Source organism: Periplaneta americana, chromosome 8 (genome assembly GCF_040183065.1).
Source record: "Periplaneta americana isolate PAMFEO1 chromosome 8, P.americana_PAMFEO1_priV1, whole genome shotgun sequence".
In the NCBI taxonomy this organism is placed as follows: domain Eukaryota; kingdom Metazoa; phylum Arthropoda; class Insecta; order Blattodea; family Blattidae; genus Periplaneta; species Periplaneta americana.
This window is the reverse complement of record NC_091124.1, coordinates 3,185,219-3,200,301: the sequence shown is the minus strand read 5'-3', so window position 1 is coordinate 3,200,301 and position 15,083 is coordinate 3,185,219. Positions and strand designations below refer to the sequence as shown.

The following is a 15,083-nucleotide window of genomic DNA, read 5'->3' as shown; positions in this document are numbered from 1 at the left end:
ATTGGACAGACAGGCAGATCATTCCAAACACGCTACAAAGAACACATTAAAGCAATAACCAGAGGACACAATACATCTACATATGCCGAACACATAACTAATGCTAACCACACATACAATAACATAAATGCATACATGAAAATCCTACACATACAACCCAAGAACCAAAAACTCAACACACTAGAACAATATGAAATATACAGACACAATAAAACACACCCAGATCAAATTCTCAACACACAGATCAATTTCAGAACACACACATTATTTGACTCCACTTTTCAACACTTTTCAACAATCAAACGCACCCACGTAACAGGCAGAGGAGTTCGAGATGATGCCGAGATCTAGTAGGCTCTGAGGATGGTGTGATGAAGCACCGAAACAGCTGTAAGCCGCACATGCTTACATAATTAACACGAGTAAGTCCGCTAGTTAATCATTTATTTTGATTTTATCCTTAATCAGTGTCGCAAAATGTCCATTCCTGCATGCTGATTTCAGGAAAGGAATTAAAGCCCTTCTTGTGCTTCTCACTTTGTAGCTCCAGTCGTACAGTAATCACCAAATATTTTAGTTGCATTGGGACTGTAATAAATTGAACGGTTTATATTCAAAGCAAGACAACCCCAGTTTCGATCAGTTTTGAAATCAGTGGTCTATAATGCATAGAACACTTAACCTTCTTATAAATTCACGTAGGTTCCCCCCCCCCCCATATATGATCAGAAATGGGTAGAAAATATATGTGAAAATTCCTGGGTCATTGTTGGTCTTTAAAATGTTATTGTCCTCAAATCATTATGTAAGGAAGGTAGGCTGAACGAGTTTATTCATATTGTAATTATTCGTGTAACTAGATTATTAACTCCATCAAATCATACAAGCAGAGTAGGTTGTACGAATTTTACTGAATGTTTCATTGTTGATATTGTGAAGGTATTACCATCATGATATCATTGTGCGATGAAAGTAGTCTCTATGAATTTTACTGATTTCATCATTGTTATTGTTGTGAGGTATTATCGCCATCAAATCATTATGCAAGGATAGTAGGCTGTGTGAGTTTTATTCAGAATGTCTGTGTTGGTTACTTCCATTAGATCATATACATGGAAAGTAGGCTATATGAGTTGTCATTGTGCTGTTAGAACTGGTGTTGGCACTAGTTCAGTTATTGTCGCATTGACAGGTGGAAGAGCTGGCGGTTGCCGTGGACAGTAATGAGGTAGCACTAACACTGCCACACGGTTCCACCGAGGGGCCTGCCACGCCGCTCTATCACAGAGGCACAGATGAGCACCCAGTAAGAGCTTTTTGGCCCGTCTCTTATGTAAGGTCGCATGGGTACATGGTATTCAGTCACTCCCTGTTAGGAGGGAGACAGATTTGTAGTCACATTCAGGGTAAACCACTCCCCCAACTCCTTAGTTTCATAACTGTGCTTTTCGTTTAGATCTACATGCATGGATTTATAACAGAGTTTGTTAATGAAGATTGAATGATATCAGATTGGTTCCTTGACAGATCTCGAATTTTCTGTAGCTTGAAATTTCTCCACAATGAAGGCCAGTGTTAACAAGAGTGTAATTCTAGTTTTGTTATGAGTAAACAAAAATTGTGGAGGATACTATCAAAGAGCTTAAGGGTATATGTACGTGAACGACCACAAATATTATCAGAAAATGCAGGCTCTAAATTTCTAAAACTTTGTAAGGAAATGAACTCACAATTGGACAAAAATTACAAGGTACCACGACAAGACTTAATAGAACTTTAATATCTGATACAAGTATAAAAAAGTTACTAATAATATATTTTAGAATTCACTTTTTACTTTAAGTTAAATTTTCCAAAATTTGAAAATTTTCACACATTATTTCATAACTCCACAACCATTAGACATAGAACTCTGAAATTTTGTACACTAATTTAACATGAATTTATGCAAAAGGTAGACTACAATAATGTCCATTTCTTTGAAAATAGAAAAATTAGGTCACAGAACATTATGTAAATTTTAATATATTTTATATAGGACAAAAAAAAATTAATTGTATTAAAATAAACATCTCTACATGTCTGAGAGTACTCTGCTTTTCAGAAATAAGTGTTTATTACATGCAGGAAAACTTTTAAAGATGTCAGAGAGACCATAACAATGTTATGGTTACCAAATTATGTAATTGCAGAATTTTTTTTTTTTTTTTCCCGTACTTTGATAAAACTGGTTTGAAAAATATTATTAGTAACCTTTTTTATACTTTTATCAGATATTTAAGTTCTAATAAGTCTTGTTGGGGTACCTTGTAATTTTTGTCGAATTGAGAGTTCATTTTCTTATAAAATTATAGAAATTTAGAGCTTGCATTTTCTAATAATAATTGTGGTCGTTCACGTACATATAAAACCTTGAGGACTCACAGTAGGCCTGTATTGAACTGTAGGTGGATATTTTTGAGTTATTAGTTAGCTCTGAATCAGCTGAGGACGGATATTGCCATCTTGAAATCAGAGAAAAATCACTGGTGTCTGTAATGTGACAGTTTGAAATAGATTAGGTTAGGTGAGGTTAGAATTTAATGGCATACTGACTGCTATTAAACGTGTTCACTTTTAGAACAGTTATGTTCAGTTTTTACTTTCTCATTATACGAAGTACTAAGAGATCTATTTCCACAGAAATATACGTTTGAGTATCTCCATTACCAAAAAAGTGGTCTCTTGGCACTTTGTTAGCATTTGTATATCTCTGTACAGCAATTTCTCGCAATCTATTGGATGAATTTGTTCATATTCGTACATGCAGTTTTTAATCTTTACTGAAGAGCAACTGATCTTTATTTGAAAAAGTAACATTAGATGATGTACTGGAATTTGGCTGTAATGCATCCAGTAAAAACTTCATAGGAAAAGTAAGGGCTTCAAGATATCTATGGGAATTGAGTTGCAGAATTAATGAATCATAGCCACTACAGTGATGGAACAGAAATACTCGATTTTTGTACATATTTCACAAGTTGCATAACATAGTCAGAATTCTTTCTTTGCCAAGAATAATTGAAAAGTTAGGAAAACCACATCACGATAATGGATTGCTATTTGCAGTCTGTTGTAAAGCATTCTACATTGTATTATACAAAGAAAAAAGTCTTATGATACTGAAGAACATTAATTTCGAGATATTCACGAAAATACATGCCTTCAGTTTTGTATCTGAGGTTTATGGATTTAAGCCCAGACACTCATTTTTATATTAAATTTATGGTTACATGTCCAGAAACTAATTTTTATATTCATATTTATGGCTAAACATCCAGACACTCATTTTTATATTTATATTTATGGCTAAACATCCAGAAACTCATTTTTATATTTATATTTATGGCTAAACATCCAGAAACTCATATTTATATTTATGGTTAAACATCCAGAAACTCATTTTTATATTTATATTTATGGCTAAACATCCAGAAACTCATTTTTATATTTATATTTATGGCTAAACATCCAGAAACTCATTTTTATATTTATATTATTTATGGTTAACATCCAGAAACTCATTTTTATATTTATATTTATGGCTAAACATCCAGGAACTCATTTTTATATTTATATTATTTATGGCTGAATATCCAGACACTAATTTTTATATTTATATTTATGGCTAAACATCCAGAAACTCATTTTTATATTTATATTTATGGCTAAACATCCAGAAACTCATTTTTATATTTATATTATTTATGGCTAAACATCCAGACACTCATTTTTATATTTATATTTATGGCTAAACATCCAGCAACTCATTTTATATTTATGGCTAAACATCCAGAAACTCATTTTTATATATCTATATTTATAGCTAAACATCCAGAAACTCATTTTATATTTATATTTATGGCTTAACATTTTGATATTAAATTTATGGTTACATGTCCAGAAACTCATTTTTATATTTATATTTATGGCTAAACATCCAGACACTCATTTTTATATTTATATTTATGGCTAAACATTCTGACACTCATTTTTATATTTATATTTATGGCTAAACATTCAGACACTCATTTTTATATTTCTGTTTGTGGCTAAACATCCAGACACTCATTTTTATATTTATATTTATGGCTAAACATCCAGACACTCATTTTTATATTTATGGCTAAACATTTTGACACTCATTTTTATATTTATATTTATGGTTAAACATCCAGACACTCATTTTTATATTTATATTTATGGCTAAACATCCAGACACTCATTTTTATATTTATATTTATGGCTAAACATCCAGGCACTCATTTTTATATTTATATTTATGGCTAAACATCCAGACACTCATTTTTATATCTATTTATGGCTAAACATCCAGACACTCATTTTTATATTTATATTTATGGCTAAACATCCAGACACTCATTTTTATATTTATATTTATGGCTAAACATCCAGACACTCATTTTTATATTTCTTTTTGTGGATACATATTCATAAAATACTTTCTTCTTGAAGTGTATGCCTTTGTAGTATTGTTTATTGCTTTATGATTAATACACCGAGTTTTGTAAATATGATGGTGATTGGAATATAATATGAAGCCCTATATCATGGCAATTTGTGAAAAATTAATTATCTTAATTTTTGAGTTTTGCAAAAAAATGACAGGCCTATATATTTGCAGCACATCTGGGTGCACAGTAAATAGTTTTATTTGTGAATATCTTTTGACTGTTCCTTGAGGGAAGTAAAGTACGTACAAACAAGACTGTTCCTGGCAAGATTTGTTGAGAAATGCATAAATCGTATAATGAGAAAGTATGCATATCTTCATTACATCCAAGTTTCAATGCATTTACAACATACAATGTATTCTGATCAGTATGTTCTGACATAGTGAGGTCAGATGATCGATGTGAAGTAAACTCCTGTTTTAGGCGTCTCCAGTCCAGTGTATGGTCACGAGAATGTATGTAAACAAATTTCATAATAGTTATTTGCAGTGCAGTCGCATCTGCAGACTTGTCAGGTAATTATTGTGAAACAGTTTCGTACCTGTTTTAGTTAGCGGACGTGGTAAAATGTTCTTTTCTTGAGGAGAGAGTGGAGCTGTAATTGGCCTTACAAAAGTGATTGCCTTTGTTGACATTTCTTTGAAATATCAGTTCCCTTTTGTAGTTTTATTTGTCCTCTCCGAAAATTTCTTGTCCTGCTACGCTTTTTAAGCACATTTGTATTCTACTATTTTAAAACTGATTGCAAAAGTTAAATGGATGGTTATGCATATAAAATATGTAAACAAAATGTATTGAAAGCTTGTACATTACCATTGAGATCATATTCTCTTTCTAGAGACGAAATTCTTCTTTTATGTAGGAGGGGGGGGGGGACTTGTTAGTAATTGAGTCAGTTATTTTCTTTATGAAACATTCTTCTGCCTTTAGACACAATCAGCATGATAATTCCTGGGCTTCTTTATTAGATTTTCATAATTTTTAATATTTGTCCCTTTTAAAGAATTTAACTACCATTTCATTAATCTGAAAGAGGAAGAAAGCAATGCTGCATTGTTAAGAAGTGATCGAACCTGTACCTCTTCTGCATAATTTTATGTTTTGTTGTTTTATAAATTTAGTTGTGGAGTGTATGTACGGGCTATTCCATATGAAATTGATCAGTAAAAAACCTCGCATTTTTTTATACTCTAATTTTTTCCCTATTTATACAAGGTGCTGAGGACAGTGCATTTCCAAAAATATACTATCGAAAGTCAAACGGTTTTCGTATTGTTGAGCGACAAATTTAGCGTATTTTATAAAAACAAGCCTCTTTCAGCGCTCAGAACTCTGGAACCATTTACTGCAGAACATTGAACGAGAGCTTATTTTGAAGCTGACATTTGGTAGGTTATGTTAAGAAGTAATCCTTATTTTTATTGTATACAGAGAGACAGATAATCTGATTTTACTTCCTTTTAGGCTTTTTGCTCATTTGTAAAAATGTAAAAAATATTGAGAAAAAACCTTGCATTATTAAGAGGGATTCGGCATTGTTTGCTTAGTGGCTCGGCAATAAGTTTCGAGGGTATTAAATAAATTATTTTCATACGCCTAGACTTGAACGGCGCAGTACCCCACGCACTGGCCGAGAGCTGAAGATAAGCGAGCTTTGGGCGTCATTTTACTCGTGTGTTTATGAAAACCTGTGATAAAGCTAGCCCAGCTATGTGCTACTAGATGAAACATCACGTGTTTATGTCTCCTGGCCTTGCTTGTCTCGGCTAGCTCCCTCCTCACGGTCAGCTGGTTACTTCACGCGCATACTATTTATTTTCTTTATTTGATATTTTCAATACTTTCTTATCAATATACCATCAGTAAAAAATATGTGTTTATTTGTACTTTCAATGTGGAATCTAACTATATATTTTAAAATTATTTTTTCCTTGGCAAAGGCGTTTTAATGAGGAAAAATCCATAAAAAGTAAGAAAATCTGTTTACATGTCAATATAAACTTTAATTTCTCAGCATCAAAATAAACCATGATTTTGATCATTGAGTAAAAGGGTTTCGGAGCCACAACAGTTTAAAGTTGCAAAGTTAATGAAAATACGATAAATTTAAATATTTTTAATTTAAACAGTATGAAGTTCTGATGCCTCAAACTTTGCACAAAGCATTGTATCACAGTTCTCTACGTACAAAAAAAGTTTCATTGTATTTAGAAATTGTAAGGTCAATTTTCTCTATATTTCAGTCGATTTGAGATGGAATAGCTCGTATATATCAGCTTTTAATGTAATTGCCAATTTCTGTCTGCTTATAACCAAATTGTTCTGTCCATCTCATCTCCCATTGATAGGTTTTTGTATTAAAATAATTTCAACATAAATATAACAACCATTGTATATATTGTCATAAATAATGTATAAGCATACTTGAAATGCTTCTTAATTGGCTTTCCTGTAACACACTTGTATCATCCATATGCTCAATGCTGTATTGAACCTTCCTAAGAGCTGTACTAACTTAAGTGTCTTTTCCAGTATTGTTGCACCACTTCTTGTGTTTTCTTCTTGCCTCTAAGGTGGGATTACTAACAAAGCTTGATTCTAATGGCTGTGCACTTTCTTTTGTTGTTCCTGTTACTTTATTCTTCTAACGCATGTTATTGGGGCAAAAAGGCTATAGATTTATTTAGTAATTTGTCATAAAGAGAACTGTAACTCACTTTCCTTACTTCGAAGTTTAGGATTACATATAAATATTTGACAGTTGAAATAGATAGGATAAGAGACAGAAATATTCGAGGAAAAAATAACCATTTTTCAGTTTTATTAAGACATATATTTGAATAACCAGCTATAGCAATAATGAATGGAGACTGCACTGTAGCCACGAAAGCTAATGAACTGTAAACCAGTTATAACTGAAATACAGTGCAGAATTTTTAAAGAAATGCTGAAATGAACAAATATAGATGGACAATTTAAGCTGCTTGATTATACACATTACAATTTTTCTTCCATTTCAATACCTCACAAGAAAATTTGTGGAAGATTGATTAATATTGAAAATGTTTGTGAAAGACTGTTTTACGTTGCTAAATATTTGTCAAGATTTTAAAACATTTGTTTTAAATTCATTGTAACCTACAGGGTGGAAGTGAAATAACCTTCTGAATTGAAAGGGATGGTAGAGCACACTTAAATGAATACAAAACCTATATTACTTTTGTGATTAAATACATGGTTAATTAGAAAATGAAGTTGGAAGTTTCAGCAGTCTGGCAACATTGCTGCTAACATACGTTACTTGTAATAAAGATGTAAGAGGTCAATGAACTTGGTCTGTGTCGGTAGGTGAGCTAATCTCTAGCTCTATGTTGCAATTTGCTCACATAGTGCAGTGGCTTGAAATTAGTATTTTTTTTTTAATTAAATTTACACTAAAACTGTCCACACTATTGAAATACGCCAGAGGGATACATTATTATTTATTAGATTTTCTATCAATATGTACAAAATCACGATCCTACTCGCAATAGCTACCAAAATAGTGTGTGTTAAATATTTGGAGGGAGGGGGACATTTTTTTTTCTGGGAAAAAAACTATGAACTTTCCACCAATATGATATTACAGTTTTTTTGTTACATACAACATGAGCTATTCGCTCTGAAAATCTGCAAGGCTATTTCACTTCCACCCTGCATATAGGCTCACCTACCAAATTGTAAATTTTTTGGAGAATAACTGTGCTATACAAAGCAATATCTGTATTACTTAACAGTACAGCACCCCAAAATGAAAATGATTAAGATTGCATTTTGTTTTAAAACAAATTATTTACAGTTATTAGAGTAGTCTCGTTTGTAAGCTGCTGATCTCAGTTGCATTATTGACTTGTGAAAATAATAACTGCTGTAGCCAAAGATCCAAGTATGCATATCTTCATTACATCCATGTATCACGTCTAGTTTTCCTCCTAGGTGTCTAAACCTAGAAATATTGTAATTGTTGCGGCCATTAACTAAGATCTGGCAACAAACAAAGCACTCCAAGTGAGGTGATGAGGATGAAGGATGGATAGAACAGAGAAAATTGGATTAACTCGTAAACATTTTTTCTCAGCTAGGACGCCATGTTTTATGTGGTTTTTGGCGCCATAATATTTTCGAATCCCATTGGTTAATTCCTTCAAAGAATTGTCAAGTCTGATCGATTAGAACATGTTCTTATTTACTTGCAAGACTTAAAATATTATAAATGATTTGACAATAAAACTTGTAAAGCATTGACAAGTCTTGAAAAGTCTTGTGATGTGTTGAATTTGACAAAAATTTGATCGTGTACAAGTAGCTTAACATATGAATGATGACAACAATGATAGACAGATGTCCACACCTGTGGAATAACAGCTAGCATATCTGGTCACACAACCAGATGACCCGGGTTCGAATCCCGGTCGGAGCAAGTTACCTGGTTGAGGTTTTTTCCAGGGTTGAGTCAGTGCCGGATCCCAGACTCATTTCATAGGCATTATCACTTTCATTTCATTCACATGCTAAATAACCTGAGATGCTGATACAGCATCGTAAAATAACTTATTAAAAAAAAACATGACAATTAAGATAAAGATGATAAAACTAATAATGATGGTGATGATGAAAACAGAGATACAATTTGACTCCCACTGATCATGCTGCTGTTGTCGAATAAATTGAATGGCAGCTATTTCATGAACTATTTGGTTAATGTGCATTTTACAAAAGGATATTTTTATGATTGACCAACAGACTCTCCCACTCTTTCCTCGTGATTAAAAGAACAGTAATATAGGAAGCCTTTCCTTCAGTACACTAGTGTTAGTGATTCGTTGTAATTATATAATGATGTAATGTTATGCCAGACCCAGTGATTAAACATTTCCAAGATTGACGTGTTTTGTGTCACATGACAGGAGTTGATTGGAGCATCGTTGGCTGGAGAAGCTGCTGCCCAGGTGTTAGCTGCAGGTGTGAGGGAGGCAGAGAGAGACTCTGTGGACAGGGATGAGAGACTGCCATCTGCCGTGGTTCAAGACATAAACATCGACTCTAGGTGAGCATGCAGTGTACTTGAATTAAATACTGAAGCCATGAAAACTAGAATTGTAGAGTACAAAAAAAAAATAAGAAGAAATAACAATATAAATACATTGTGAATTGTTTATCGAGAAACAGGGCCTTTATTTGAACAAAATCTATTAAGAAATGTGTAGTCAAATATAAATTGAATGTAATTAAAAATAAGAAAGTGTTTGGGGAAAGTGACTTTTAACCCATCTTGTATGTTATTGTTAGGGACCGGATTTTTATGTAATATCAAGGTGTGAAATATGTACATATTTATGTAAGAAAAATAAGCTGAATATGTACGAAAATATGTAAAATCATGAAAATATTTAATATCAATATCTGGCAGGTATAGAATAGATAAGACTCTCCAGTTGTGATTTCATAGAGCACCCGACTTTTTTACCGCACACTTGACACATTATTATTTTTCCATCTGTAGTGAAAGCTTCGTCCATCGCAATCCATGATTTTATTTTCATCGTTAGGGTTGAAGATACAGGGGCCATTTTAGTTTGTTAAAAGCAGTAGATAAACTCACTTGCACTTTATATTGTAAGTACTAAAACTAGAGAACTGAGTGAAATGAATGACACAACAGAATTGCAAGCACTGTTTCGCTTTACTGGATTAGTAGAAAATAAGAGGAGATGTGGGACACATGCATTTTAGCTGCTCCCTGTAAGAAACAAAGTACCTACTAAATCCTCAAACTAGATATTTACAAACTGTTGCTTGAAAAGTGACATTCCTGTCTCATTCAGAAGAGTAGGATTATTCCAGCCGAGAACCATACTTTCTAATTGCTCGGAAAATCCCATTTCCATATAGGTCTACTAAATTCAAAGTAAAGAGGTCAAGCAATAACCTGAAAAGCTATGTATTTTAATCTTTCAACATCTTTCCAGTTTGTTCCTTTACTCCAGCTTCTTTTAAAAAGTTGTCTACTTTATTGCGCTCATGTCAGACTTGACATGGGTTTTCCGAGGGTGGGTAGGTTGCAAATTGCATGGGAACGGCTTGTTAAGACGTGTGCAGAATAATTATAGTTCGAGACAAATCATGTCTCCTCGTCCCACTCCACCGCATGAAGGCAACGCTACTTTCTGATCCTGGAAGTAAGGACGTTATGTTTCGTCCCGAAATATCTCCTTTCTTGGGCAGGTAAAAAGGCTGTTTAAATCTGTGTATTTTAAATTGTAAACTTCCCCAGTAGAAGTTTTCTTTTTCTTTTACAGAAGTAAAAATGAATAAAACCCCTAAATATGTAGATTTATGTAATACCAAGCCGTAATATGTAATGTGGGGTAAATATGTAAAAATATGCAGTATCAAATTTTAATATATTAATGGTAATTACAAGATTCGCAAAGATTTGTTATTTATATACGATTAGGTTGAAAGGAATATAATATGTAATTACATAAAAATCCGGTCCCTAGTAATTGTGTACAACATGTTTTGAGAATGGACAAGAAACGAAGTGCTGAAAGTAATAATGAAATGAATATAAACCAGACAGTTGCAGAGAGAAACAAAGTTCTGTGAGGAGGCTACAGGATGAGGTAGAAACATGCCTTACTTAACAAGTAATTATTGATGACGAGGGCGATGATTACCAGGGAACGGATTTATATGGACTAAAAATATATGAAATATGTAAATATATATGTAGTTATTTTTACCAAAATATGGAATTAAATATGGATTTTTACCAAAATATGGAATTAAATATGGACTTAAAATTATAAAAAAATGACTATGTACGTTAAATATTGGTACATTTTAATCAAACTAAACAAAAAATATAATGGACGTACCTTATCTTCCAATGTAGTTTCAACAAAACACAATTTTTATTGTCTGTTACCATAACAATAGGTTACAAACATTTCTTTCAAGTGCTGAAAAGTGAATCTTCTTCTATTGTCTCTGAGGATAGATTTATACTGACTAAAAGAGCGTTCGACGTCACAAGAAGTAACTGGTACATAATTCAATTTCACAATGTCTGCTGGGGATAAGTCCAAGTTAATCTTCACTGTTGATTCACCACTCATCACAGCAACAACCTTTTGTAGTTCTTCATATCCAGGGTTTTTTGAAAGTACAGTGTCCACCTTAGCTCTTACTGCATCTGCAACTTTACCTCTACCACGATTCAGTTGTTCCACAGTACTATTTATAATTTCAAAACTTTCAGATAGTGAAAGGTGCCTATTTTGGAGACTTTTGAGCGTTTTTACGATGCATGAAAATGTATGCTGAATGTGAGCTAAGTCATTCTTCACACTTATGTCACAGGTAACTGTTTTCGCAGTATCAATTGAGACTGCATCTTCAGAGTCCAATGCAAGGAGAACATTGTTAATAGAGTCTATATGTTCGGCATAATATTCAACTGCTTCTAGCCATGTACCCCATCTAGTTAAAATTGGCTTTGGTGGCAATGGAATTTCAGGGTACATTTCTTTCAACACGTTAACTCTACTGGGAGCTTTGAGAAATACTTTTTTCACTGATGAAATCAACAAATCTACTTTAGGGAAATTGTCTCTGACCACTTCTGCCACACGATGAAATGCATGCGCCACACAAGTAAAATGAGTCAATTTAGGATATACAACAGATAATGCTTGTCCAGCTTTGACCATATAAGGGGCAGCATCGCTAATAAAGAATAACACATTATCGTACATAATACCCTTTGGCCACAGGATACCCATAGCTTCGTTGAACAGTTTAACTATAGTTTTGTTATTGCACTTTTCTAGAACATCACAATGTAAAAGAATTCGTTCAGAATATTGTTCACTTAACAAACCGATAACTACATTACCAACAAGTCTACCTTCTTTGTCGGGAGTCTCATCAATGGAAACCCAAATTGAACTATCTTTAATTTCATCTCTTATCTTCTGTATTGTCTCATCGTAGATGGATGGAGCATACGTCTTCCTAAGTGTTGACTCATCCGGGATTTTATGTTGAGTATATTTTTCAAGGAATTCCCTGAAGACCTTATTCTTTAGTTTGTAGAGAGGAATATCAGCAGAGATGAGAGAACGGCACAGGTCGATGTTAAACTCAGATCTTACATTCGATGTTGTTGGTTGTGTTAAAAACAATTGTCTCTGCTTGGAATTTAGTTGTTTGTTGGCCTGATGTTTACTAGTTGTAATGTGTTGTTGCACCAGGAACTTTTGTGTAGATGATACTGCACACTGACACAAATTACAAAATAATATTTTATTGTCAGTTGATAAACCATCTTCTTTAAATTCTGAAATGTAACTTCTTAGTTTTGATTTTAAATTGACTGAATGACGTACTTTTGGCATATTTACCGTCTTTATAGTATGATTTACAAAACTGAACCTATGTGTACTCTGACTGGCATTTAACTGTTGAGCTGCACAACTGAAGTCTGTTAAAAATTTTAAATTAAATTAATACAGTTTTGTAACTTACTTTCCCATTGTTGATAGGACTGCTAATTTTCAAATAACTCTGATGTTAAAGGGATTACTGAACATGTGTTTAAATCTCTATTGTTGAAATGTATTTTTAAAAGTTAATGGAATTTTGTTTTGTTTTATTGTTAAACCTAATATAATATGGACTGTTTTATATGAAATATGGAAAATATATGGAAATTAACGAAAATATGTACTAAACTCTAAAATATGGAAAAATATGGAAAATAAAAGTAGGATTTTTCAACCCTACACATTGTGAAACATAAAGATAATGCAAAATATAAATTATATTAGCTTTATAAGTAAATATGTATTTACATATAAATCCTTTCCCTGATGATTACTATTGTTATCATGTTCATCACACCATGACGTCATTGGCAACGTCTTGGTATGATGGTTATATACAAAGAGCCTGCATGAATATGATATTCCTCAGAGCATCACTATCTTGTGTGAACATGAGCTTATAATTTCATATATGGAATGTGATGAGAAAGTGTGTGCAAAAAACTGAGTACAGTTGGGACGGTCGTTCTGTGCCGGTGTGCTTGGTTACTTGAGCAACAGAGTGAGTTTATAGAAACACGTGACTTACCGCCTCGGCTGGGATCTGCAGCGTGTAGTGACATCATCATGCGCAGTTGGTTCCAGGATGTGCGATGAACGGCGCATTCCACTCACAGTTGTCCAGTATCACTTATCACATCACACGTGTTATCATAATAAATACAAACTGATTATAAACATAACATGATATCCATGGTTCAATTATATAGCAATGAAGAGAAACAGACGCAATCAATATATCTAATCATCAGACAAACTTTCGATACCAGATATATCACCACCATTGTCGTGATTTTCGTTATGATCATCATCTTCATCATCGTCGCTTTCACTACTGCTGTCTCCGCCCGTAATTATGAAGCTTTCAATTACATTTTCCATAATTCCTTCCTGTTCAATATATTCATCTTCGATTTTTTCAACACGTTCACATACTTTTTCCCATTTTTTTACACTGATGTCATCAACCCGTTGTTGGCACAATTTCATCACTTGCTCTAATTTAAAAGTTGTGTTTTGACCGGCTACCCACTGCTTGATATCTGCCCAAATCAATTCCAATGGATTTAGCTCAGGTGAATACGGCGGCAATCTGAGTACACAATGTCCATTCATAGCTAAGAGATTGTCAATCACGTAAGTTTTATGACGTGGCTTATGTGTTTTAATGAGCCCGTGAAGCTCCACTTTCAGCATATTTTCCTGAAACTGCACATTGTTTCTTCTAAGCCAGTCCTGCAAATCACTTTTCTTTGAATTACTTGAGGGAGCTTTATGCAACTGCACGTTATGGTAAGGTGCGTTATCTATTATAAAAACAGATCTAGGGGGCAAATTCGGAATCAACTTTTCCGTTATCCACTTCTGGTAATTGTTGGCATTCATTTCATGATGGTAGTCTCCAGTTTTCCTGTTCGATTTAAACATCAGAAATGCGCCAGGTACAAAACCTGCTCGACCCCCTGCATGAACAATAATAAGCCTAGGTCCTTTCGAAATAGGCGCCAGTAAACCTGAGGTTTTGTCATCACTACAATTTTTTGGTCTTGTATGCGTGCTATGAATATACGTTTCATCCTCGTATATTAGAGGCCTACCTTCGTCTCTGTATTTCTTTATTGCGCATAAATATGATACATGCTGTTCTCGAATATCATGCCTTTCCTGTAATACCGCTTTATTATTTCTTGTCTTCTTCCATTTAAACCCCATATCACGTAAAATGATCTTTAAACTTGTACTACCGCCGTTAAAGTTTATGGCATCTTTTAGTTTAGGTAGCAGTTTACTGACAGTGGGCACTTTTTCTCATTTATATAAAAATTATAAATTGTCTGTCGTATAACTCTTTTATCAAAATCATCTACATCTGTGATGCGTTTCAGTACACGATGAAGTTTACCTGGCATTCCAAAAGAGG

At 33.4% G+C, this 15,083-nt stretch overlaps 1 protein-coding gene across 5 annotated transcripts in view; it reads left to right on the top strand.

Annotated features, from left to right (window-relative positions):
- The window catches only part of LOC138704413 (zinc finger CCCH domain-containing protein 13-like), a 124,607-nt gene that overhangs the window by 76,128 nt on the left and 33,396 nt on the right, over nucleotides 1-15,083 (top strand). For 4 of the 5 annotated variants that reach the window (XR_011333343.1, XM_069832261.1, XM_069832262.1 and 1 more), the window contains 2 exons: nucleotides 1,193-1,306; nucleotides 9,461-9,600. Coding sequence is in view for 4 of the 5 variants with exons in the window: in XM_069832261.1 (XP_069688362.1) it covers nucleotides 1,193-1,306; nucleotides 9,461-9,600 (254 nt within the window). In the remaining variant the exon portion in view is untranslated. The remainder of the gene's footprint in view (nucleotides 1-1,192; nucleotides 1,307-9,460; nucleotides 9,601-15,083) is intronic. The other variant, XM_069832264.1, reaches the window with a different exon arrangement.